The 26350-nt window shown below is 42.4% G+C and overlaps 1 protein-coding gene across 2 annotated transcripts in view; it reads right to left on the reverse strand.

Moving 5' to 3' along the window:
* Positions 1–26350, reverse strand: part of ULK4 (unc-51 like kinase 4) — a 556180-nt gene that overhangs the window by 298440 nt on the left and 231390 nt on the right. For both annotated transcript variants that reach the window (XM_019508899.1, XM_019508898.1), the window contains exons 24-27: positions 23728–23849; positions 23397–23453; positions 14318–14369; positions 14130–14224 (exon numbers count right to left, since the gene is read on the reverse strand). In XM_019508899.1, coding sequence (XP_019364444.1) covers positions 14130–14224; positions 14318–14369; positions 23397–23453; positions 23728–23849 — 326 coding nt within the window. The remainder of the gene's footprint in view (positions 1–14129; positions 14225–14317; positions 14370–23396; positions 23454–23727; positions 23850–26350) is intronic.

Raw genomic sequence — 26350 nt, forward strand, 5'->3', positions numbered from 1 at the left:
TATCTAATTTTTCCCAACTCCCCCACATACCCACAGCCTGCCACAGACCTATACCCACCCCTTTATGCCCTCCACCCCCTACAATATACAAGAGTAAGACTCCATTTTAAGCTACTGTTCAATTTTTAGAATATAATTTGGTATTTTTCTGGTTCTGAGATGGCAAAGCCCCTTGCTGAAAGAAGTACTCCCGGGGGCAAGGAGAAGGACTTCTGGTGGCAAAGGTCAGGAGCTAGAGGGTGTGACTTCCAGTCCCAAGGGGACAACCAGGGGGTAGGGCACCTGTCAGGGGGTGGGGCTACCCATGTGGCCCTCCACAGCTTGCCAAAACTCAGTAAACAGCCTTCCACCCAAAATAATTTCCTGCTCCTGTACTAATGCAGCCCAGTATGTCATTACCATTCTTGGCAACAAGGGCACACTCTTGGTTCATATTCAGCTTATTGTCCACTGTAACCTCAAGGTCCTTTTCTACAAAGCTGCTGCTTAGCCAGTCAGCCTCCAGCCTGTGTCACTAAGAAAATTAGCTCTTCAACTCTTCTCCTCCCCCAAATCAATATTGATCTCTATATCATAACTAGTTGGTAGACAAGCTGAAAGGAGTTTTTTATTTTAGTCTAGAACTCATAACAACAGTTCATTTTCTTAAAACCACAAAAGATGCCAGTTTCTGCCGGCTGCAGCAGAAAGGACTGTAAAGGACTTTAGAGGTACTGAAGCTAGCTACACTCTCTCATATACAAGCGGTTTCTCTAGGTCAGGATTAATTTATTGGACAATACAGGAACTCCTAAACAGCCATTGCTATAGAAACACAAAGACTTTTCATTTAAACGTTATCAATGGTAATTTTCACAAGTAGTAAATGAATTAAAAATAATATGGCAAAGAGAAGGAACAGGCTAGAATCTAGTGTTTTCATAAGGCATTCAATGAAAAACAAATGTTTTAATCATACAATGCAACAGTTCAATAATTCATCATTTTGAAATCTTTTATGCCCTTGACAATTAATACAACAAACAATAAAATTATTTTTCTGAGGGGCCTTTCCAACAGAAAAAATTAGTAGCTATGCAAATGCTTTACAAAGTCTCACAACAAACCTATAAATAAGACCTGGTTTAAAATCACAGGCTCAGCTTGTGGTACAGTGGCTCCTTTAATCTTAGAGCTTCCCCCATGTACCCGCCTGCTGATGATTGGTGGAGGGGCCCCATCAGCCCTGCCACTTGATCCTAATGGTAAAAACTGTGATGTTAAATATGTCATGGTTTTTTGCCTCCTACCACTTGCTGCTAACCGGACAAGAGACAAAAACCGTGGCATATTTAAAACTGCAGTTTTCACTTCCCAGCCATCTGAAGCAAGTAGAGAGGCTGAAAGGGTCCCTCTTCCAATAAGCAGTGGGGGGTGCACTGGGGGAACTCAAAGGTTAAAGGAGCTGCTGTACTGCAAGCTGGGCCTGCAATTTAAACCAGGCCCTACCTATAAAGTAGGTAAAGAATGCAAGGGGTTAATGAGCAACACAAAGAAGCCTCACTAAGTGATCAAAGCCTGTACTATTACTCATTTGAAAGTTGAAATATTGCTAGTAGCACTTCAAAACCTCACTCTCCCATGTCAATAGTGTAGTAAGAATGACTCAGAGATGACTGTCACAATACTGAACTGCCAAAACTTCTAGTAGCACTTATATGTTTCCCACATGGACTCACAGGATGGTGGTCATGCAGATGTGGCAGGGACAGCCTCCAGCATGACATGCATGTAGTGAACCTCATATGCAGAAGCACAGGCAGAGGCTGGGGCACCACATACTGCCCTGGGGCTGGGGCTGGGGCTGGGGCTGGGGCTGAGGCATGGCAGGGAGGACCAGCGCCACATTCCACAACAGCACAGTGAAGTGCCTCATGGCTCTGGCCACGGCCATGCTGCGGACAGCAGGACAAGGGTGAGGGGCTCCAGGCAGTCTCCGTCCCACCTGGGCTGGAGCACAGTGGCTCCAGCTCAGGCGGGTGGTGGCAGAGCGAGTCCACCCCTTCCATGTGCTGGAGGAAGGAGGAGGGGATGCCAGTGGTACTTCCTGCCCCAGGCTGGGGCTCCTGCACTGTGCCAGGTGGCCTAGCTATGGCCTCTCCCCCCAAGCAGCATATCCTGGCCACCCTGCCCCAGAGAACACACGTGCCAGCCCCCAGTGCTTCCGGTGACCCCGCCTCCCCCTCCCCTACTTGAGGAACAGGAGCCTCTGGGTGGGCTCTGTTGGCAACAACACAGAGCTGGGCTTGCTGGTGGCACCAAGTGCTGCCTCAGACCCCCCTGGCCTGCTGCAGCTCCAGCACCCGGACACCTTTCCTCAGCACCAACAGGCACCAACACACCCCCACTCCACAGCACATCACCTCCATAGACCCCTGCAATCCCCTCCCTGCCACAGACCCCTGGACAGTTCCCAAGCCCTGGCCCTCCACCCTCCTGCCTCCCCTCCGCCCACAATTACCTATATTCAGCTGCTGGGGCTGCTCCCAACACCATGGCTTTATGCTGTCCTTGTGTACATGCACACACACACGGCAACCCCTGTCTCCCAGACCCCCCCCCCCCAAGCAAATCTTTGCAGGCTGGAACACTGCCATCCTGAAAAGGAAAATCCACAGCTTTCTACATTTTCCTTCTTTAAAGATAAAATCCACGTTTTTTCCACAGCAAATGGAAAACCCGTTTTTCTGGTTATGACTAGGCATGTGCTAAGAAGTGCTTCACAGATGTTAAGACCAGAAGGGACCAATATAATCATATATGCCAACTTCCTATATAGTACAGCACATAAAAGTTTACTTGGTAACACTTGCATCCAACCTGTGTGATAGGACTTAGATTGTAGAAAGACACACCATCCTGATTTAATTACTTTAAATGATATAGAATCCAGTACTACCTCTGGTAAATTATTCCAAGGGTTAATAACTTTCATCATTAATACACTGCACCTGATTTCTAGTTTGAATTTTCCTGACTATAATTTCTAGCTTTTAGATCTTCTTGTGCCTTTGTAAAGAACTTTGTACTACCAGAAATCATCCCCCTACCTCTGCTCTGTACTTCAAAATAACCAACCAGGCCCAGTTTTCTGGTGCAGTCAAGTTGTAGGTGCTGAATACTCGTGTCCCCAAAGCATCCCTTAAACTGCACTTCAAGATAAATGTAAGGCCTTGGTGAGGCTGCAACTGGAGTACTGCATCCAGTTTTGGGCCCCCCACTTCAGGAGGGAGGTGGAGAAGCTTGACAGAGTCCAGAGGACAGCCAGTCATATGATCCAAGGCTGAAGGGCAGGCCATACGAGGAGAGGCTGAGGGATTTGGGACTCTTGAGAACATTTAGATATGTGGGGAGCTGGAGGAAAACCAAGGGCAATGTTGGACCAAGGGCAGTGCTATACCAGATGGGACAACTGACAACCGACACCCAGAAAAAAGCCAACTTGTTAAATGGGTACTTTGTGTCGGTCTTTCACCAGTCCCATGGGACACCCCTGCCCATTACAGGACAGCGAAGCCCAAGTGAGGGAGCTTCCTTACCCTCGATCAATGCTGACCTTGTGCCGGAACACCTCGCGAGGATGGACACATTCAAGTCAGCTGGCCCTGACGGTTTACACCCCAGGGTACTCAAGGAGCTGGCTAGCATCATAGCTCAGCCCCTAGCATGGATCTTCAAGAACTCCTGGAGCTCTGGTGAAGTGCCCGAAGACTGGAAGAAGGCTAATATGGTGCCCATCTTCAAGAAAGGGAGGAAAGTGGATCCAGCAAAATACAGGCCCATCAGCCTGACCTCTATCCCAGGGAAGGTCTTAGAAAAGATTATCAAAGAGGCCATTCTTAACAGACTGGCCGATGGCAACATCCTGAGGGATAGCCAGCATGGGTTTGTTGCAGGTAGGTCTTGCTTGACCAATCTTATTTCCTTCTACAACCAGGTGACCTATCACCTGGACAAGGGAGAAGAGATTGATGTCGTATATATTGACTTTAAAAAAGCCTTTGATCTGGTATCCCATGATCACCTCTTAGCAAAACTGGCTAACTGCAGCCTTGGCCTCACCACGATCTGTTGGCTGGGGAATTGGCTCCGTGGTAGGACCCAGAGGGTGGTGGTTGACAGAAGTCAAAATCGTTGTTGTGTGCTGTGACCAGTGAGGTCCCTCAAGGCTGTCCTTGGGCCTATACTATTCAACGTCTTCATTAATGATGCAGATATTGGTATCAGAAGTGGACTGGTCAAGTTCACCAACGACACCGAACTCTGGGGTAAAGAATCCACACCTGAAGACAGGAGGGTGATCCAGGCTGACCTTGACAGGCTAAGGAAGTGGGCAAATGAGAACCTGATAGTGTTTAACACCAAAAAATGCAAGGTTCTCCACCTTGGGAAGAAAAGCCTGTAGCATCCTTATAGGCTCAGCGGTGCTAGGCTGACTAGCACTATGGACGAAAGGGACTTGGGGGTCATGATTGACCACAAAACGAACATGACCCTTCAGTATGATACTGCTGCTAGCAAAGCAAGCAAAACACTGGCTTGCATCCATAGATGCTTCTCAAGCAAATCCCAGGACGTCATTCGCCCATTGTACTCGGCCTTGATGAGGCCTCAGCTGGAGTACTGCATCCAGTTTTGGGCTCCACAATTCAAAAAGGATGTGGAGAAGCTTGAGAGGGTGCAGGGGTAAGCCACATGCATGATCAGAGGTGAGGAAAACAGACTTTATGATGAGAGGCTGAGAGCTATGGGACTCTTCAGCCTGGAAAAGTGCAGGCTCAGGGGTGATCTGGTGGCCACCTATAAGTTTATCAGGGGTGCTCACCAGAATCTGAGGGAACGTCTGTTCACCAGAGTGCCCCAAGGGATGAAAAGGTTGAATGGTCACAAACTCTTTCACGACCATTTCAGGATGGACACAAGGAAAAACTTCTTTACTGTCCGAGCCCCCAAGGTTTGGAATAGACTGCTGCCGGAGGTGGTTCAAGCACCTACTCAGAACACCTTCAAGAGACATCTGGATGTTTATCTTGCTGGGATCCTATGTTCCCTGCTGACTTCCTGCCCCTGGGGCAGGGGGCAGGACTCGATAATCTTCCGAGGTCCCTTCCATCCCTAATGTCTATGAAACTGATGAAATCTTCAGTCTGGAAAAGAGAAGGCTCAGGGGGGACTTGGTAGCAGCATACAATTATATAAGAGGGGTACATCAGGACCTGGGAGAACAGTTGTTCACCAGGGCTCCCCAAGGGATAACAAGGTCTAACGGCCATAAACTCCAGGAAGACCAGTTTAGACTGAACGTAAAAAAAAATTTCTTTACAGTGCAAGTGTCCAGGGTCTGGAACAGACTCTCCACCAGAGGTGGTGCAAGCACCTACTCTGGACTCCTTCAAAAAACATCTGGATATTTAGCTTGCTGGGATCACTTGATCCTAGCTGACTTCCCGCCTGTGGTGGAGGGGCTGGACTCGATGATGTCACGAGGTCCCTTCCAACCCCTAATGTCTATGAAATCTATGAAATAAGGTTGCTTGACCTGTCTCATTTAAGACTTTGCTCTGAACTTGTTGATGACACTAATATACTTCAACAATCTGAGCTGAAATCTTCCATACTAGGCAACTGTTCCATGCTGAATTGTTTTGGATTGACTGAATGAGACATGGATCCTGTTGAAAAAATATTATGTGATATGTAATTGGAGACTACAATAATATAAGTGCAATAAGGGGGCGCCAAATTAAAACTTTAATTCTGGCACCACTTAACTTTTGAATGCTTGATTTTACAACTGTTATGTTTTTATGTTGTTTTTTTGTGGACTATATACAAGGAGAAGCTTTGAAAATGCCTTATGAATATTTCAAGCAATTAGGCAGAGGAAGCAAACTGGGATATCTAAAGGGAAAATAAAAACAGTAATAGGGTTTCTATAGCATAAAGAAATCCTTACTGAATTCATCTGTGCTAAAATAAGAGTGGTTATGCTTGAACTTTAGAAGAAATAACTTTTCTATTTTCAAGAACATTGGGAATGACATATGAATGAGAATGTGGTCAAGTAAGGATTTGCTTTTTCCTCCTTTGTACAGCTGCTGAAATCTGAAAATAATTATGTTCTGAAAAGTCTTTTCATTTGTGTATGGCTGTATGATTATTTTTCTTCTTTCCTGCTTTATCACAAAGGTCACATATAGGAGAAAGTTATGGAACACATTTTTTTTACTTAAGAATTTCCTTCACAACACAGAACTGTAACAGGAGATTCACTTCTTTTCCCCCCAGGTGATTAAAGTCATGCCAGATCATTAAGGCCTACTTCTCATTTACACTAAGGACATTTTTCATCTATCTGGAGACATAAAATGGTGTCAGTGTAATCGGAAGCCACAGTTGTGCAGCACTGCACCTGTGTTAATTAGGTCTTTTAAGAGGCACGATTTAGCTTGGGTGCAGCACTACTCAAATACAGCTAATCTGCTTCTGGAGCTAGTATGCACACAGCTAGCTCAGGTGTCTCTTTCTGACACTCCCTTACACTAGAACAGATGTGCATCTAGAAAGGAGAATCCCTCTCTGTCGGTTTGTAGGCAGGTTGAGACCCAGTGTATTTCTTGGTCTTGCTGTTTTTAATGCTTCTAATAGTCAGTTTTGGAGCTGCTATTAGAAGCCTGAAAATAAAGGGACCTGGTCAGGTCCAGGGCAGATAATATGCCAAGACTGAAAGTGTTTTGTACTTAACAAGCATTGTTTTTTTAGCAGAATCAGTGCTGTGATATTAGCAGACTGGAAACAGACTAGCTTTCATTTTCAGAGCTTATAGTGACAACTGTTTGACAACTGTTTTCCCTTCACTGCTTCTGACAATTAAATGGAGCACAGTTAGTTACAAAGTGCACAGTTACAGTTAGTATACAAAGTACTATTATGCATCAAAAGTGGATTATTAAGGCTGAAAGATGCTCTGCACTTAAGCAGTTTATGCATTTAGCCAATATACAGATAATCTTTGTCACAATGTAAGCAATAAGCCTACATTTTTCTCATAAATTTTTCTCATAAATTTCCACTGCAATAAATGAATGCCTATTCATACCCTATGTACTATGTGCATGCAGGTATGTGTGCATCTGTGTAGTACAAGCTTTCATGAGTTGAGCTCAGTTCATCAGATACTGTAAAAGGACGTGCAGAAAGCTGTGTATAAGGAGAGGGAAGTTTCAATGCCAAAGCAGAAATGAAAGGCGGGGGGGAGGGCAGCACTGGGAGAGGCAAACATGCGAGCAATAAACCTTTAGGAACAAAGGAGTCACAAAAGCTAATTCAGGTAATGGGGTAAGAATCCACAGTCCCTGTTTAAACCATGCTTAAACACAATCCAATCTGTGGATTTCTTGTTCTGCTATTTCCAGTTCAAATAGGTTTTTAAAGGCTTGCTGCCTGAGACCAGCTACCCTCAGGTCAGCAGTGGAATGACCTGGGAGGTTAAAGTGTTCTGTCAAAGACCTATGTGCCTTTCTGCTGCTGATGTCAGATCAGTGTTCATTCATTATGTTGTGTAGGGATCACCCCACCTGTCCAATGTAGACAACACAGAAGCACTGTGAGCAGATGATGACACTGGCAAAACTGCAAGTGGATAAAACTTGGGTGTTATAATTCACATTATTTGGTCTGTATTGGTGCTGGGGGCACAGAATGCATCTGGGTCTGTGGCAAGGTCTAATGCCTCAGTGCGACTGAGTTATGTAGTCTGTTACTTGAGAGATTGGTGGCTACCTAATAGCTAGAAAAAGTTTGCATTCTATGACTGTTTTGACATGGTCATCCTTTTCCAGGAGTTGGAGATCCTTATTATTCTCTCATTATGAACACCTTATTGTCTCAGGTGTTCAAGTCAGGGACTGTAGGTGATGACCAGAGGGACTCTGTTGTCTTTGTTCCTATAGGTTTACTGTTTTCCTGTTTGCCTCTACGGATACAGCAAGGGATTGGAGATGCTCTGTTCACCAGCGCGCCTCTTGGGGTAACAAGGAACAATGGTCACAAACTGACAGAGAACAGATTTAGGCTGGACATCAGGAAGAACTTCTTCACGGTAAGGGTAGCTAAAATTTGGAATGGGCTTCCAAGGGAGGTGGTGCTCTCCTCTACCTTGGGGTCTTTAAGAGAGGGCTGGATAGGCATTTGGCTGCGGTCATCTGACCCCAGCACTCTTTCCTGCCTAGGCAGTGGGTCGGACTCTATGACCTGTTGAGGTCCTTTCCGACCCTAGCATCTATAAATCTCCCAGCACTGTCCCCACCCCACAACTTCCTTCCTTCTCTTTCCCTCTCTGTGCCTCCCCTCTGCTTTTATATTCTCATTTCTCTATTTTTATACACAGAGGAACCTGTCCTTTTACAGCATCTGATGTAGTAAGCTTTGGTTAGTCTATAAGGTGCAAATCTACCCTGCTTTCTACTTTACTTATGGCTAACTATGTCTCTCTATTTCCTTGGTAGCCGTTTGTGCTGTTATGATTATCTGCTATTGTTACCTGGACTAGTTAGGTTAAATCTAGCAAAACTACATCTACAATAGTTGCAATCACACCTCTGGATTGCAGTGCAGACATACTGGGAAAATCAGCAAATCTGTGTCACTTTATAAGGTGCAGTGGGATCATGAGACAATGGATACAAGGTCCAGGGAGACTGAACTCTTAGAAAAGGGAGGCTATACCAGAGAAAAATGGGAGCGGACCAGGACCAGAACCAGGCAAGACTGAACAAAACAGAAGGAATTCAGGAATTGAACTAATCTGAGCAGGTTTTGAAGTGAAGAGGAAACTGAGGCAGGAAACTGCATGCAGGTTTTTTGTTTTCCACAGATCTGTAGGACCCTTGCGCAGTTTATGAGTAAGGTGTGTTGATGTTTAGAAATTCCTTTGCTAACCTACACATTATTTTATCATCACTTGGTCACCAAAGAAACAAACAGTAAACCAGAACACACAGCTTTGGAGGAAATGAAATCATGCATCAACTGCTGAAGTGGCTTGGAAGAGCTCTTTATGACACTACAGTCTACCCTATGGGGCTGCATTATGTGTCAAACACAGGGTCTGGACCTTTAATGAGTGCCTTGTGATCCAGAGCCATGAACAAAGTGTCTCAGCATTCAAGTTTGGGTCCAGAATAAGAGCCTGAAAAATGTCCATCACAGGGAGCTGCAACACTGGAAAAGCTCAAAATGAAAGGATGCAATTAAATCACATTAAATTCTTACATGAGTGTGTATCACTACCACCAAGACAACCCAGGTCTTGGAGGAGATCCGAAAATGGAAGAATAGTATCTGGTTGAATTTGAACCCAAGAAAGTACTCAAAAGTGCAAGCCCAGCATAGTTAAAAGAAGTTTAAACTTTGAGACAAGGATCATGGTTGAACATTCCACTCCTCACTCACAGAAGAACTTTTGACTACAAGAATAAAGCTTATCTATACAAGTAATAGAGTTTTTTGAAGCTCAATCCAAGAAGATGGAATGAATGCCTGCAGAAACATCATGCTGACACAACATCACCACTTTCAAAGGGGCTCCCAATGTCCTCTTTTCAAACACATATCTTTAACACATGGAAAAAGAAGAGAGCTCCAGAAAGTGTAGAACAGGTAGATTTTTTTTCTAAATAGATTATTTCTCAACACTTACCATAAGGCATCAAAGCTTTTGAATTAAATGTATTTTTTTTAAATCAGAGTCTGACGAACATTCTCAAATCTTAATTCTAATTTTCTTAGAGGCATCATGGTTCAGATTCTATTATCTTCTACGTAGGTTTTTATATCACACTTTTCACCATCATATCCAGTGCCTGGGACAAAGAGGCTAAGGGAAGTCCAGGACCAGAGCCAGGCATGTAGCAAATCTCTATCTGTGTCTTTAAAAATCACACATAACCATATGCTAAAATAGATCACCTACCACATAAATAAATCTGTACTTGCTTTCAAGTAGCTCCCCATTTATTCTGATGCTAATAACATATATTTGAACATTTTAGGAATAAATATTGCCAATAATCAACATGCATTTGATCTCATTATGCAGTCATCCTGCTTGGAATCACTGAACTTGCTGTTAGTAATACCAGCTAATGCAAAACTATCATAACATTATTATTTTTAAACTGAAGGACAGCTTTAATAGCCTTTTTTCAAATGAAGATGAATGCCATGAGTTTTGTTTTGTTTTTCCCCATTTGCTACTGGAGACTAATAAATAATTTCAGTGCTACTGTAGTGCAACAAAAGTACACTAACTGAAGTGGCCTTCTTTCCTCCTCCCCCACCCCCTTCCATGAAACACTGGTGGTAGCCCACTTTGCTTAAGTGAACTATCCTAACCTCTGGGACCAATCTAAAGTACATATTTCTGGCCAGTAAAAGGATATCCTATTAACCACCTTTACATTTAAAAGTATTGATCTGGAACCTTGAGCATGCCTTGCTTCAACTTTTCAAAAAAGCGTTAAGTTCCTTTGGGCACTGGCATTTATATTCATAGATTCCAGTCATGCTCAACCAACAGCAATTATAAGATATCCCTCGAGTAACAGCATTTCTAAAAATATTTTGTTTGCATCACGTAAGATGAAGAAGTAGCATTTCCTCTAAAGTAATGTACGTTGTACATTTAAAAATAATTAGCACACTAGACCCTGAAAGTGGTAATAAACTAATTATTGTTCACACTACTACTGGCAGATATGGTAACATTAGCACTTATACAGGTCTAAACCAGATCTCTTAAACCTAACATAGTAAATTCAAGGCACTTCCTCCATTGTGCTTGCAGTCTGAATGGCCATTTGTTGTGCACAAGTACTGCTCTGTAAAAGCAAAAAGCACCATTCTAATATTATAAAAGCCTAAGTTTGTCTGTCTGTCCGTAATGCTTTATTCGTGCTCTGATTGGCTGACAAACAGCCAAGCAGAGTGTGAACAAGCTGGCAGTGGTGGAACACCACCATGATGGTGGCAACACAGGGGATGGAGGCAGCTGGCCTCGCCCCCCACCCCCTGCCCTGCTCCCTGGAGGTGGGGGCAACAGAGCAGATGGAATATGGGAGGTGAGGTTAGCAGTGCTGGGCTCGCCTCCCATGCCCTGCCCCTTGCAGGTGGCGATGATGGAGCAGAGGGGAGAGTGAGGCCACCAGAGCTGCCCTCACCCCCCACTTACTCCTTGCAGGTGATGACAGTGGTGGCGGTGTGGGGAGGAGTGGAGCCAGGATACTGTGGAGGGGAGGCCACCGGCTCTGGCCTCAGCCCACCCCTCCTCTCTTCCATCATCGCTGCCTACAGGGCCCGATGTGGTGGCGGTGAGGAGAACAGCGGGTGCGTCACGGTGGCAGCAGCAGGGGGAGGAGAGGAGTAGGCCCGGGCCCAATGCAGGGGAAGACCGGGCCCAAGGGTGGGGAGAAGCCGGGCAGTCGCAGCAGGGGGAGAAGCAGGCTTGGAGCCAACATGGCAGGTGGAGGGAGGAGTGGGACCAGGCCCGAGGGCAGAGAGGAGGACCAACACCAAATCAGGGGAGAAGTCGGCCTGCCGTGGTGGTGGGGGCGGGCACTGTGGGCCTGGCCAGACATGGCAGCAGGTGGGGGATGTGTGAAGCAGGCCTCCTCCCCCCTTTGGGCCTGTTCCCTCTCCTCCCCTATCCCCCTCATGTCAGCCCCAAGCCCACTCCTCCCATCCCCCCACCACCACTGGGTTGGCCCAGGCCTGCTGCTCCCCCCGCCACCGCAGCCTGGCTTCTCCCCAGCCTTGGGCCCTGCTCTCCCCCGCATCGGGCCTGCTCCTCCCATCCCCCCACTGCTGCATTGGGGAAAGGGGGAAACAGGCCCAGACCCCAAGCAGCAGAAGGGAAGAGGGGACCGGGCCCAGATGGGGGTGGGACATGGGGCTCCATCCCCCCTACTCCCCCTCCATCATTCTTGATGGGAAATTGGCTAGTTATTTATAGAAATTAAGAAGAGAAGTGACAGATCTTATTTTCTCAAAAAGCCATGGAAGTAATTATTTTTAGTTAATATTAAAGACATCAGTTCTAAATCCAAGTAAGGATTCTGTATATACACTGAAGTGGCATACTTCATAAATTTTAACCAGCATTTGGATGGGTAAGAAGCTTTATTCTTACCTACAGAAAAGTTAATGGTTACCTTCAGATGGGTTTTAGATAACACTTAACATTTTGACTGTTTAATGTGAACTGAACCAAATATCCAATCATTTTAATAATCAGTCAATACTAATCTGCAGCCTTAAGTCTGAAGAGGCAAAATGAACCTAAGTTGGTTTAGCGATTATTTCAAAGAGAAGTAGGATAGTGGCTGCTCTCTTTTTGATGATATATGGTGCTCAGTATGTGTGTTACAAGGGAGCTGTATCCTTACTGCAATCTATTTCAGAAAAAAACAGACCCATTAAAGAGTAAACATCATCTGTGGGAATTTTATATAATGTACTGAGAGAGGGTATTGCCATTTCAGTAAATATTTTGACAGAAACTTGTATCACTTTTACGGATGTCCATCAATAAGATACACTGAAAAACCATTAAAACTTAACCATGATTCTACAGAAAGAACACCATTCCAAGAGTAGTGATATAACGCAATGAATTTATATGTTGATAGGTATCTGAGACAATATCCATAGGTATTCATGGTACGAATATCTTGCGTGCATTTAAATTCCTCTTAAAGAACCAATTCTGCCATGCAGCTTACAGTGAGTTGAGCTGACTTAAAAGTACACTAAACAGAACTATGTATTTCTTTTCTACTTCCCCTAACCTCCGTCTACTTTTTTACTGTTAGATTCTGAGCTCCTGGGAGGAGGAATCATCGTTTCTTGAATGCCTATAAAGCATATAGCATATTTTTGGCACTATAGTAAACAAATATTAAAGTAGTATTATAATTCTAGCTCATCTCTGTTTCTGAGCTATAGCATTTTCACTCCACAACTTAATACCCTGCTTAAAACACACACCAGAGTAGGACTACGTGATGGAGATATGCAGCATTTCACCTCTAGGGAACCTATTCCTCCAGTCACGTTTGTTTTAGTTTGTCTTCATTTAATTTTTAGCTCAATGCGAGTCCCATGCACATGCAAAAATCATACTTAGCTTGCTTAACTGATACTTAGAAATCACACTAACTGGTCCATAGAAGGGGAGGGGGTGAAGGTTAAACACTCAGGGTAGTAAACTGTGGGGACACAGCAAACCAAGTTACAACAACTCATTAATAGCTAATTCAGTAAAACTGTGCTGCTATGAAGTCTCTACCTACCTGGGTGTTGTTTCACAATATGGCTGTTCCTACTTGAGGTAGGCTAATCTGACTGGAGTAATTTGAAAGTATTAAACTGAGTTGACCGTTGCAGTGAATGCATGACCAACGACATGAAATATCTTATGGTTGTTAAATTTGTATGTAAAATGAGTTTAGTGATTGCAACCCAAGTGGGCACAGAATAATAACTGGCACTAATCAGTTCTCTCAATGAGAGCCTCATCAGAAGGAGAAAAGATTGAATGGTTTGAAAGCTGAAACATTCTTTCACCCTTAGAGGTTTTTTCTTTCCCTGGTCATGGCAAAGGCATGCTGACAGAACAGTGAGGAGGTTTCTACTGATGTGCCTCAACATAATTTGTTCTAGAGCTTAAAAGAGGACTTCAGTCTGCAATGTTGTCAATCCAGTACTTTCTCAAACATTTTCATATGAAATCATTCTGAAAATGGATATACAGTACCGCCATATCTAATTTAGGATAAAATAGTTGCATTTCTTTGCAATTCTCTAAATGATGACTGGACATAGTAAACTGAACTTGAACTCTTCTCTTTCCCTCTAAAATCACACGTTGTTATTAACAAGTACAAACCTTCCCAGTCAAAACAATTATTTTCTTCTTACAATACATTTTAAGCTATGATTCCATCAGCTACTGAAATTCTTGAAAAAAATGGCTCATTAGTGGGAAATCAGCCAATAAGTATGCAACTGTTCCATGTGGTGCTAGGACTTACTGTTGAGTGGTAGAGTGTTAACAAGGCCGGATGCTGAGTTACTGCTTCAAATGTGGATAAAGTGGTCTTAATCAATTCTTCTGATGCAACTTGACCTATTAGTAAATATCATTGTATTTCTTTATTACAATGCTACTGTGCAAATGTTTTCATATAAAAAGTTATAGAAATGCCATAAATGAACTTACCTATAGCTCCATCTAAGTTAGTTTCTCCTGAATCTATTGATTTAATAAAACTCTGTAGAAAAAAGAATTACAAATATATATTCAAAAGTTTCATGAACAAAATGTAACAATGTTTTTTTAAGATCACTGTATTGTTACGAAATAATGAAATAACATGGAATATTTTAAAATAATATAAAATTCACACGTGCACAGACACACATATATGAACCTACATTTCAAATAAGAAATACAATGCACTGGTAAGCATGACACAATTTTGCAGTTCTACTAAACAGTCAAAGAATTATGCAATGATGTTCATTACTCTAATATCAAGAACGATAAAGTTTCTATATAAATATGAAGCAATTAAACCATGTACTTTATTACTAACAGAAGACTGAATTTTCTAAAAAGACTTTGAATTGTCTTAGATACTGCTATGTTAAAACACCAAAGATCTGGAAAATGCAAATTTTTGTTATTTGTACCACCTTTTTGTTTTCCACATATAATACATATAGCATGAATGCACTTACATGTAGGAGTACATACAGAAAGGCATACTCTCCTAGATTTTAAGGATAACCTAAATCAATGATCATTCTGAGGAACAGGATAAATTAAATGTAAATAATTTGGGATAAGTAAACATTACACTATTATTCCCACTGTTTTGTGCCATTTAATACATTTCTAGTCTTTCAAGTCGACTTTTATGTCTGAGTATTTCTTTCATGAAGGATGCAAAGGACACACTAATGATGCTTCCTGAGAATAATTCTCAGCAGAATTTACAACACTTATATTTATCAAATCAGAGTTTTATTGCACATATAAATTACCTGCTTTGACACCATCTTTCTGATCTTCAGTTTATGCAATATATTTCTATTTCTTTTTAAGGCATATGATATTAGAATTCTCATTTCATGTCGTAGTGGTGTCAATCAGAATTTCATTACTACATCTTTTACTGATGGGTGTAAATCCACTAGTTACCTTAATATGTAAGTATAGGAATTTTTCAAAAATACAATAAATCACCATTTTTTATATATATATATATATTTTTTTTTTAAATTAGTTATCACAAGGTAGGTCATCAAACAACAATTATTTTGGGTGTTAGAAAATCAAGAATGTAAAGTTCATCTCTATTCAAAAGGCAGTTTATTTTATCTACTATAACTTTTAATGCAATTGCTTGTTTTTGTGCCCAGCTGAGATGGGATTAAATCTGACTATATTACCAAAATTCATCCCAAAATCCATAAACCATGTGTGAAAATTAGACCTTGCTTTTATACATTTCAATGAAAACACAGAAAAATGTTGCTTACTGCTGCAGTTACCATACTTTTGGAGAGATGCTGTGCTACTGTAGGGAGCATGTATACATTTTACTGTAGGGAGTGTGCATGTGTCCGGTGTACTTGAATCAGTCTAATACTAACAGTGCCATCAGAGAGGAGTATGTCCTGTACATGTTCTTGTACACACAGCCAAAGCATAAAGAAGCAGGACTGTGCCAGCTCCTTCTCATTCCTTCATACAGGAATACTGATGATGATAAAAACAACTCCAAAGTATCAGTGAATAATGGAGGATGTAAAGAGTGAGCAAGAGTGTGAGAGAGAGTGTGTGTTACATCCTCCATTCTTCCCTGATGCTTTGGAGTTGTTTTTATCATCATCAGAACACGGCTTAAACAACCTTTACAGTACAGGTACCCAAATTTGTTCTGCCATTTCAGCGATTGCACATTACACACACACACACACACACACACACACCCCTACTCCCAATTCAGTGATTGCACATTACACACACACACACACACACACACACACACACACACCCCTACTCCCAAGCACTGGAGACATCAGCACAAGGACATTAAGATTGATTTAGCAAAGTCCACATGAGCCCAGAGAAGCCCAAGTTACAGTAAAGTGCTTCGAAAAATACGTTCAGATGATCAAATGTCCATTTACAGACATCCATGATGAGTACATTGCTAAAGAAAGCTGATGAAGTAGCTTATTCCTTGGTAGAACACCAGTTATCTTGCCAAAAAAAATTGTTAGCCAGGTACAAGATGAAATCCAGTGTAGTGTTCCATGTGCAATCACCACCTGCCTCCTACGATTCTTGTTCTTAGTCTAGCAGTACAAAAGGACAAGACTCTGCGAAGTCCAGCAAGTGAAGCCTTTTCTCACCTTTTAAAGTTAAGCTTGGGGAAGAAAAGTAGCAGCTGGACAGTTAGGTTCATGGTGCACATGACCTGAAACAAAGTTTGGATGTAGTCTCAAAAAGGCCTATCTTTTTGGAATGTCATGCAGGTGAGCCTGCAAGTCAAATTCTCCTGGTCAAGATTAAAAATATAAGAACTGCCATAGGTGTCAGACCATAGGTCTATCTTGGCCAGTATCCCAGGAACAGGGTATGACCAGGGGTTTGTTTTTTTGGGGTTTTTTTACTGTTCTTATCCCACCTGCAACCTCAGTATTTAATGTCTAGGAAGTTCTGATTCAGAGGCTGTAACCCTAACTCCCATAGCTAAAAGCTGCTGATGCCCCTTTCCTCCAAGAATTTGCCCAGTCTCTTTTTGAATCTAGCTAAACTGTCAGCTTTCACAACATCTGGTGGCAATGACTTTCATACTTTAATTCAGCATTTCTCAACCCAAAAGTGGGTCACAAGAATATGTGAAAAAGTCACTAGCACACTTTAGAAATGAATCAACAATCTTTAAAAATGGATTCTCCTTTAGAGGAGAAAAATGTGGTAAACTGTGTTTTTTCCCTTGCAGGCTGGCACAGTTGTAGCCTAAAAGGGGCTGCTTGAGGCCACCCGCCCAATTGCCCGACATAGCCACCCACTGCCCCACACACTGGGGGGCTGGGACCTGGGGGCAGTGGGTTGGGAGTGAGCAACACTGGGTTGGGACTGGCCATCAATATTTACAAATGGGTCCTGCTACAAAAAAGGTTGAGAGCCACGGCTTTAATTGTACACTGTTTGAAAAAGAACTTCCTTTCGTTAGTTTTAAACTTACAAATTGCTAGTTTCATTTTGTAACCCCTAGTTCTTGGATTGTGAGAAACAGTAAATAATAAATCCCTATTTACTTTCTTTTCACCATTTAGCATTATATAAACCCTTATCGTATCCTCTTCAAGCATCTCTTTTCTAAACTTAATAGGTCTACCCTCTTTAGTCTCTCCTTATATGGAAGCTCCTCCACACCACAACTGGGAACAGTATTCAAGGTCTGGATGCACTAAGGATTTATTAAGAGGCATACTGATACTTGTGTTTACAATTCCCTTCTTAATCCCTAATATTGTGTTTGCCTTTTTGACAGCTGCTGTGAACTGAGCTGGTGTTTTTAGCAAACTGTCCACAACGACTCTTTCCTGTGTGGCAACAGTTAATGTAGAGCCCATCACAGTATAGGTATAGTCTGGGTTATTTTTGTCTATGTGCATCACTTTGCACTTATCTACACTGAATTCCATCTGGCATTTACTTGCCCATTTAGTCAACAGTGCCATCCTGTTGTATATCCTCACGGTCCACTTTGGTCTTTAACACTTTGAATAGCATATTGTGTCATCCACAAATCTGCCCACCTCACTACTCACCCCTTTTCTAGACTGTTTATGAATATGTTAAGCAACAGTTATATCCATAAAAATACAGGTTTCCATGACAAAAGACATAAAGAAGAAAGCAGAAAGCCATAGGTCAAATGGGGAGGCATGGGGGGTGGGAAACACCTCATAAATTAATTTTGGACAAGGTCAAGATCCTATGGAGAAATCAAGTTCCCAAATTGATGGGAATTCCACCCAAATCTTGTTTCAGGGGTGTAGATTGTAACTGTGTTGGTCTAAGGACATAGGCAGACAAGGTTCTTTGGGTAAATCTGATATTTTTTATTAAACCAACTCAAATAGTTGGAAAAATTCTTCTTTGCAAGCTTTTGGGAACAAACACCCTTCGTCAGGCTGAGGAAGCGTCTATATCGGATTTGCCCAAAGAACCTTGTATGCCTTTGAGAAACCTTGCCACTCTGGGATGAGAGATACCCAAGGCAACCTGCATGTTAAGACATATAGCTCATGTGAGAACTAAAACAAACTCTGATATAATAACAGAAAGTCCCAAGTCATTTTGATGCAGCAAATATTGCAATGTCCTGAAACTGACCTCAAGTTAGAGAAAACAGATGAGCTACAGCTCATACAAAAAACCTCCAACTTCAGGAAATGCAGATTCATAGGCTCCCTACAATTTATCAGATAAGAGCACAATCTTTCTATTAAGTTTGGCTACTCATTATCTATCAGGTTCAAATGATGCAGACTAGAATGTAGGACCTGGCCCCAAATCTGTGACTGTAGCCTCTCCACCAGAGTAAGCTTCACATGCGGTTAAATAGCAGTCGGCATAGAAATAGTTTTGATAAAGCTACTGCTATGCAGATCACTGCAGTGTACTTTTATTTGAATTCCCTTCTGACTGACATTCATTGAAACTTGAGGAAAAGAATTATAAATTTACCAGAGGAAAGAAACAAATGCATTGGTGCTTCACACTGGAACAGTATACCTCAGACACTTTTGCTCAAGTTTGGCACTAAAAGGCCCACTGTGGATACATCTCATCTGTGTAATATATTTGCTATTTCATTTAAATCACATCTTAGCTAACCAAAAACTAACTTCCATGTGTAGAGAAGCACAGAGACAGCAAGATCAAGCAAGGGATATATAGCTTATTTAAAAGATGTTCTCTTAGGCGAATCTTTCTGGACATAGTCCAAGATAATGAGGATGTGAAAACTGAGCATTTGTCCTTAAATGCCCCTCATCTAAACAAAACAGCTTGAATGTCCATCATTAGCCAACATCACAGCTCTGCAGGAGGCTCTTAGTTTACAGCCTGGAAATTTCTACATAATTAGAGCAGAGTAGTTGGAAGGGAGAGGGGGATGACAATTAAAGTGCCTGTGAAGGAGATTAACACTGTCTAATATTATCATTTTTTTACAAGAAGATTTTAAACATACTACCCATCTAGAGAAGAACCATGACTCAAGAGAAACAGGGAATTCTCCATCTCCCACCAGTGTGGTAAGATGGAACAGAGAGGGAGTTGAGGCAGCTGCAAACATATGCAGGCTACATCCAAACAGTACTGCTAGTAACAATCTCTGATGCAAATCCATTGGTTTACAGATCCCTACAGTAGACTGCATATGTGGCTAGTCACTCAGATAGATGTTATTTATAAGACCAGTGGCCACTTTTAATATATATAATTTTTGCATACAACCTGGGATCATGCTTGAGAGACAGCCTTGTTTCAGAGTGGGGATGGTGGCCACTTAAACAATGGATGAGTTTAGGCCAAAAAATAAATTTTGAAGTGTAAGATCCATCTGTTTTAAGTTTCTGTTCTTCAACTATTTTTTCCTAATTCATTGCCTCGTGACATGTTGTTATAAAATGGTCTCTTCTGAAGGGTTTTCCAGGATATATTTTCCCATCCTCTTGCCAGCAAGACTAAAGAGGACAGGAGACAAAAAAGTTAAATGCCAGAATTCCTACTCTGAAACTGTCATGGCTTTGTCCTTCCAAGCTTTTACTGGTTTTGTGATCTCCACTTCTGGGAAGTAAGATGCAGCATCTCTAGACTCATCTTTTTTGATGACAAGACATGGGGAGTGGTGAGACATAGGCTCCTTGCACGCTTTCCTCCTTTCTCCCCTTTAATATACCCCCAAAAGGAACCAGAGATAACATGCCTATGGGCTTTATGAGAGTTCTCAAGCGATCTTTTCCTGCCCATATGCAAACTGTATAATCACCAATTCATCAACTAATATCAAGACTAGTTTAAGAAGGTATTTTACAAAGAACTCTTTCATAAGTCACTATTCAAGCAGCCTTTAGAGCAGTCACAAGGATGACCACCAAAGAGCTCTTACATGATTTCAGCAAAAAAATGGATAAAATATTTCATTCTTCTTCCTCTTCTTTGAGGATATGGTTGCAAAACCAGGGGAGTTGGAGGTGCTCAGCTACTTGTAGGTCTGTGTCTACATTATTTATGGCATTTGAAATTACATGAAACATAGCAGGGTCCCTAGGAATCCTGAAGTTCTGGGTTTGATTTAGTTTTTCAAGAACTTGGCTCTAGCTGTCCTTAGATTCATTTTAAAACCTTACATATAAATAATTTGGTTAACTATTTGGGATGCGAAACAATTATTTTCAATTTGGATCACACATTTTTAAGTGAGATCTAAAAACCTTTCACATCTAGTTTCCTATTTCTAATTTAGCCCAGGTAATGACTATAAATTATTACTACCTGTCAGCAATTTCACAGTCCAAGTAAAATGGCTTATTTTGGAAGGAGGTGGTTGAAAATCACACCTACACATTTGTTAGCTGTTTTAGGAAAGCCAAAGGAATTTGAAGGTGAACAACTTTCATCTTTCCAGTAGACTTGGCAGGGCAGCAAGAAGCAGCTTGCACTCCAGCTGCCAGGGTTATACCATGTACAGTTGATAACACAGGACTTCTATCTCCAAAGAGATCAGTCACGAGAGTTTAATAAGCACTACATTTATTTACAGAAGATCAAATAAGAAAGAAATGTCTTGCAGTTCAACTTTTAAAATATGTATTTTTTCTTTATTCTAAGGACCCTCATTCTAAAATATAGTCTTTGTGTACATTATTCATTCACAAATAGGTACTGCTAAATCAAAATCAATTAAACTCTTCTCGGAATCAAAATCCTAAGAAGCAAGGAAAAGTGAAACTGTCTTCAATGAAGAGCTTCTGCACTGTATTGTGTGGATAAATTGCTAATCAGTCTTAATGTACATATGAACTTGACAATATTTTACTTCACCATGAGATATAACTTCTAGAATATATTTTTTTCATTTGACAATAGCAATCACTCTCAGTCTAAAATCTAACAGTACAATATAGAAGTACTACTTCATTTTAACTACAGTGCTCTATAGCATATTTGAAATCCCAGTTCAGTTTTTATTGTTAATATCAAAGCTAGACTGCAGATGCTGAATGTGACAAATGTCTTAGCTATCTAGTTTATACTGCTTGGCATTTCACCAACTAAATATAGTGTAAATGTACTGGCAAGGAGAAAAAGATAACATAATTCATGCAGGTCAAATCCTTAAACAAAGGAAGAATGGATCTCACTAAATGTAAGTGTGAACTGAGCATTATAGTTTATCTTTCATTCCTACTCATAATTTCACCATTAAATTATAGAAAGTAAAATCATGCGTAGTTTAGATTTAAGTTATTCTACTATCAAATAAAGTGCTCAGGAAATTCTGCATTTATCAGAATGTCGCAGGCCTGCTCCTATAAAGAGTTACAGGTGCTGGTTGCCAGGGCAACCGCAGTTTGGTCAGCTGACCAGAAGGGGGCAGGGCCTGGCCTATACAAACAAGCCAGGCTGAGGCCAGAGGCAGTTCCCCGCTAACGTCCAAGGGAGAAGGAGCTCTGCTGGAGTATGCAGCCTAGAGAAGCTTGATGGCCTGAACAGCTTTGGTTTGAGGACTGGGTGGAGAAAGCCCTGGTAGGGATCTGAATGATGATTAGCCAGAGGGCTTAGAGTTTGCATTTTAGCCGGGAGGCTTAGTTTTGAGTTGTAGCTGATTGGCTTATGTTATTGCTTTTGTTGTTACACTGGAGGACCCGGTGAAGCTAATAGGGGTTGGAGGAGGCCTCACAGGGGCTCCACAGCTGTGTGGGGACTCCGATGCCAGAGAGGGCACAGCATTTAGGGGTGCATTGACCCCAGCCCTGAGAAGGGGCACAGTGCATTGGGGGCCAGGTAAGGTCGAGGCTGCCTGAGCCCCACAGGAGTTGTAGACCTGAGGAGGGGATTTAGGGGCCAGGCACGGCTGCAGCCACCTGAGCCCTAAGCACGGAGAAAGGCCCTAGTGCGGGCAAAGCCCAGGGAGGGCGCACAGGCGAGAAGCCCCAGGGAGGGCGCTCGCTTAAGACCCAAGAAGGGAATTTTGGGGGCCAGGCACGGCTACAGCCACCTGAGTCCCAATTGTGAGACAGGGCCCCAATCGCGAGAGCAGATCGCGAGGGAAGGCCCCAATCGCGAGAGCAGGCCCCAGGGCAGGCATGGCCGCAAGAGAGGCCAGAGAGCGTCCGCAGAGAATGCGGGCACCTGAGAAAAAAGAGAAGCCAGGAAGCGCTCGTGAGGGCACAGGCAAGATGGCCGTGAGAGAGGCCAGAGAGCATCCGCGGGGAGCGCGGGCAACTGCGAGGAAGGAGAGGCCAGGGAACATCCGTGGGGGCACAGGCCATTGAGAAAGAGGCCAGAGAGCCCGTGAGGGCCTGGGCCAGGGTGAGAACCCCAGGGAGCCCATGAGGGCGCGGGCAATTACATGAAGAGCCAGGGGTGCCCACGAGGGCACAGACAGAAGTTGACTAGACAACGTCCGGTACATCTGCGAGGCTTGGGGTGTGGTATCAGGGGTGATAGGAGCCACGCGTAGCCCCTAAGGCTTTAGTGCGCGGAGTCACATCAGACGGGGCACAGACTTGGATACATCAGGGGGCGAAAAGGCAGCCTCCCATAATACTAATAACATCAAAGACGTGGCGGGCGAGAACGAGGGTGCATTGACACCAACTTGGCACGGTACGGGGTGCTAGGAGAGATCACGGCCGCTCCTAGGACGCCGCTCCGTGACACAGAAAATATACATAACTTCTGGATTCATTTTTTCCAGTATTTGAATGTCTTATGAAATTTGATCCTAAGAGACATGAAAAATATTCTGTAGAAAAGCCACTTTATATGTTTTTGCCTTTTGAGCAAATACATTATGGAAAGAAAAAATGAGATAGTAGCAGAAAATGTAATAAAATCAAAGGCAAAAAGGCACATCCAAAATAAAATAAAACCTCCCTTTAACAGTGAGGTATATGTTGTATAAGACTAATCCCCATGATTTCTCTGTGTGCACTTTCCTGATAAATAGAAAGTTAATATAATGAAACTCTTTACTTACAAGCAAGCTCCCATAGTTGAAAAGAAACTCTTCTGTTATAATTTGGGGACGGAAAACCTATTTGAACAGAGTTTGGCAAAAAGTTAAACAATCCAAAAAATATTAAACATCCTACATTTTACAAGGGATATAAAAAATAAGCAGAATATTTATTTTTTTAATCAACAAAATTGTCACATCACTACAAGCACCAGGCTTAGTGTTTATTCTGCTATACAGCCATATCTTAACTTCAAATAAAGCAGTTAAAAAAGGGTAGTCAATGCAAACTGCATTTCAGAAGCTCGTACGAGTGTAATGTCCTTTGTTAAAAATTTGAAAAAATAATTACCTGGGATGTTACAAGATGGAGGACAACAGGCATCATGGGAAGACACACCTTGAGCTGTTTGGCCTGAATTGTTGATGGATGTTTACGTCCAGATACATTAGCTAAGGCACTGAGAATGTCTCCTGCAACAAAAGTACTGAAGTTTATTTTAAATACAGTATGTTTTCCGGAACTTCACTGGTTTACTAAAGAAAGGTTTTATTATTCAGAAATATTTTTCTTCCAGTTTCAGTTGCAATCTGTATAAGGATTTTGAGGATTTTCCTTAACTGAAACTCATACTGATTTTTTTCCTTGTTTGAACTTCTAGAGGACTTACGCCTGCCAAGTTCTCAGCAGTCTGCTCCCAATCCTTCAGAACACACAAGTATTTGCCTATCTTTGAGCACGTATGCAGTTCTACCATTTTTTACAAGAGTAAAGATTAGTTTCTTATGCTCACCAGTAACTTGCACTAAATTGTGAGGACTTGGAAGGGAAGAGATTCTGTTTTTCTCTAGGAGGTAACTCTTAAGAGTGTTAAGGCACCTAACTCTTATCCTGGCTGAAAAAATTTATCACTGCCAGATACACTGTACCCTAATTCCACATTTTCCCCACTAATGTGACATATGATCATTTTCTTGACGCTAAATAAGTGCCAAGCTAGAATCTAAGGGATGATTTCTCTTTTACTTCTCTTTTTATGTCAATAGAAAGTCCATCGTGTACATCTACACATGCAATTGATGCACCTTAATTTTCTGTGCAAAAGATTCAGGTGCATTAAAATGAGGCCCCACACATATCTGAACGTACACCCATTGGAAGCAAATTTGCTCCCAGTGGGAACAGTTCAGTTCAGGGCTGCTCCTGCCCTGCTCTGCCCTCCTGCAGCAGCCAGAGGGAGTTCCAGGCTCTCCCGAGTGCCAGTCCCAAGCTGGCAGGGTTCATGGAGGCTGATGCCAATCTCTGCGGGGAGGGGGAAGCTGTCCTGGCTGCTGGGCAGCTGCCTTCCAGCCATGTGGAGACTGGCAGCTGGGACAGGTCTCCCAGCCACATGGAGATCAAGACAGGTCCAAATCTCCACGTAGCTGGGAGGCAGGTGCCCAGCAAAGAGGACACCTCTCCAAGCCACGTGGAGATCAGAAAGTGTCCCAATCTCCATGTGGCTGGGAGGCAGCATCCCACCAAGCCAGGACAACTCTCTCCGCCTCCTGTGGCTCCCTGCTACCTAGGCTGACGTGCGCTTTGGTGCATTAGTTTAATGCGCTGAATTCTAGTATCTGTATCTACAGGTACTAGAAAACAGCGCATAAAACTAATCTACTGCACAGTAATTGCTGCACATGTGTAGATGGTAACACTTTACTGCACATTAATCTAATGCGCAGTAAGGCATCTTTGTAGAGGCACCCACTGATTCCAAGCAGAACTTTATTTACAAAAATCTGCAGTAGTGCGGTAGATGAATCAAGTAATGGGAAAACGCATCTTTTTTTGAGGCAAAATATCTGTAATTCTGTAATTATGTTGGTAAATTCTGAAGCCTACAATCTCTTAGAAGCTATTATTTCTTCTCCACAAGAAACATTTGCAAACCATCTCTCTGACCCCTTCTGAGCATCCCAAACTCAGACATATCAGAATGAACCACAGGGAAGCTTATGCAGTCCAAACCTAATTGAGTGATCAAAACTCTCAGTAGCCTTGTTAGCAGCTTTTCATGAAACATTACAAAAGAGCCTTCAATGACTTATCTTTGAATGAAGAACATTTTTGATAATTGTCTCACAAATACTTTCCCGAAACTTAAATCAAATCTCCTGCAAGACGGTGTGTTCAATTTCATATACGATACATCACAGGTAGGCAGAATACATCCAGCCTGCCAGGAAATTTAATCCAGCCTGTGGGCACCCACCAACTAATTGTACTGTGCCTAGCCCACACTTGTCACTCCCGCCCTCCTGGGTGGAAGGCCCAGCCCTTCTGTACGGGGCTGCTGCTGTCACTGTAGCAGCTGCCAGGGGATCTGCTCCAATAAATGGATGAATATAAAAGAACTGTATTCTGACTGGTCCTGTTCTACATTAACTGTTGTCTCAAGCAAACATGACTCCATCATATCTTCATCTAAAGTGGAAGAAAGAGGCCAGAGAAAGTCTTTGTTTATATGCAAAGAAAGAAAAGCAACTACCAAAGCAATGAAAATAACGATTGAAAGGGCCGTATTCTATCTTTGAATGTTCACAGGATCATAGGAAAGTACGGCTGGAAAGGATCTCATGAAGTCATGCAGTCTAGAATGTACACTTCTTTTCCCCAAGAACACCTGTACTGAAGATGATTTGCAGCATATTATATGTGCATTAAACAATTAAAGGACACATTCCGCCACACTTATTTAATGTTTCATACACTTTAAGGCCAAATGGCACCACACAATCTTCATAATCAGATCTTCTCTGTAAAACAGGCCATGGTATTAATTCATACTTAGCAGTAGCAGTATTTTATCTGTTAAATATTCCAAGTGATTGCAATGTTCAACAAATAGAAAGACAGAAGAACTAGGTACCAAATGAAAAGGACAGATATGTTTATGGATTTGACTGTCATGGATAGTTAACTGTCCATGAAA

The sequence above is a fragment of the Gavialis gangeticus genome, unplaced genomic scaffold (assembly GCF_001723915.1).
Source record: "Gavialis gangeticus isolate Ggan-Ray unplaced genomic scaffold, GavGan_comp1, whole genome shotgun sequence".
Classification (NCBI taxonomy): Eukaryota; Metazoa; Chordata; order Crocodylia; family Gavialidae; genus Gavialis; species Gavialis gangeticus.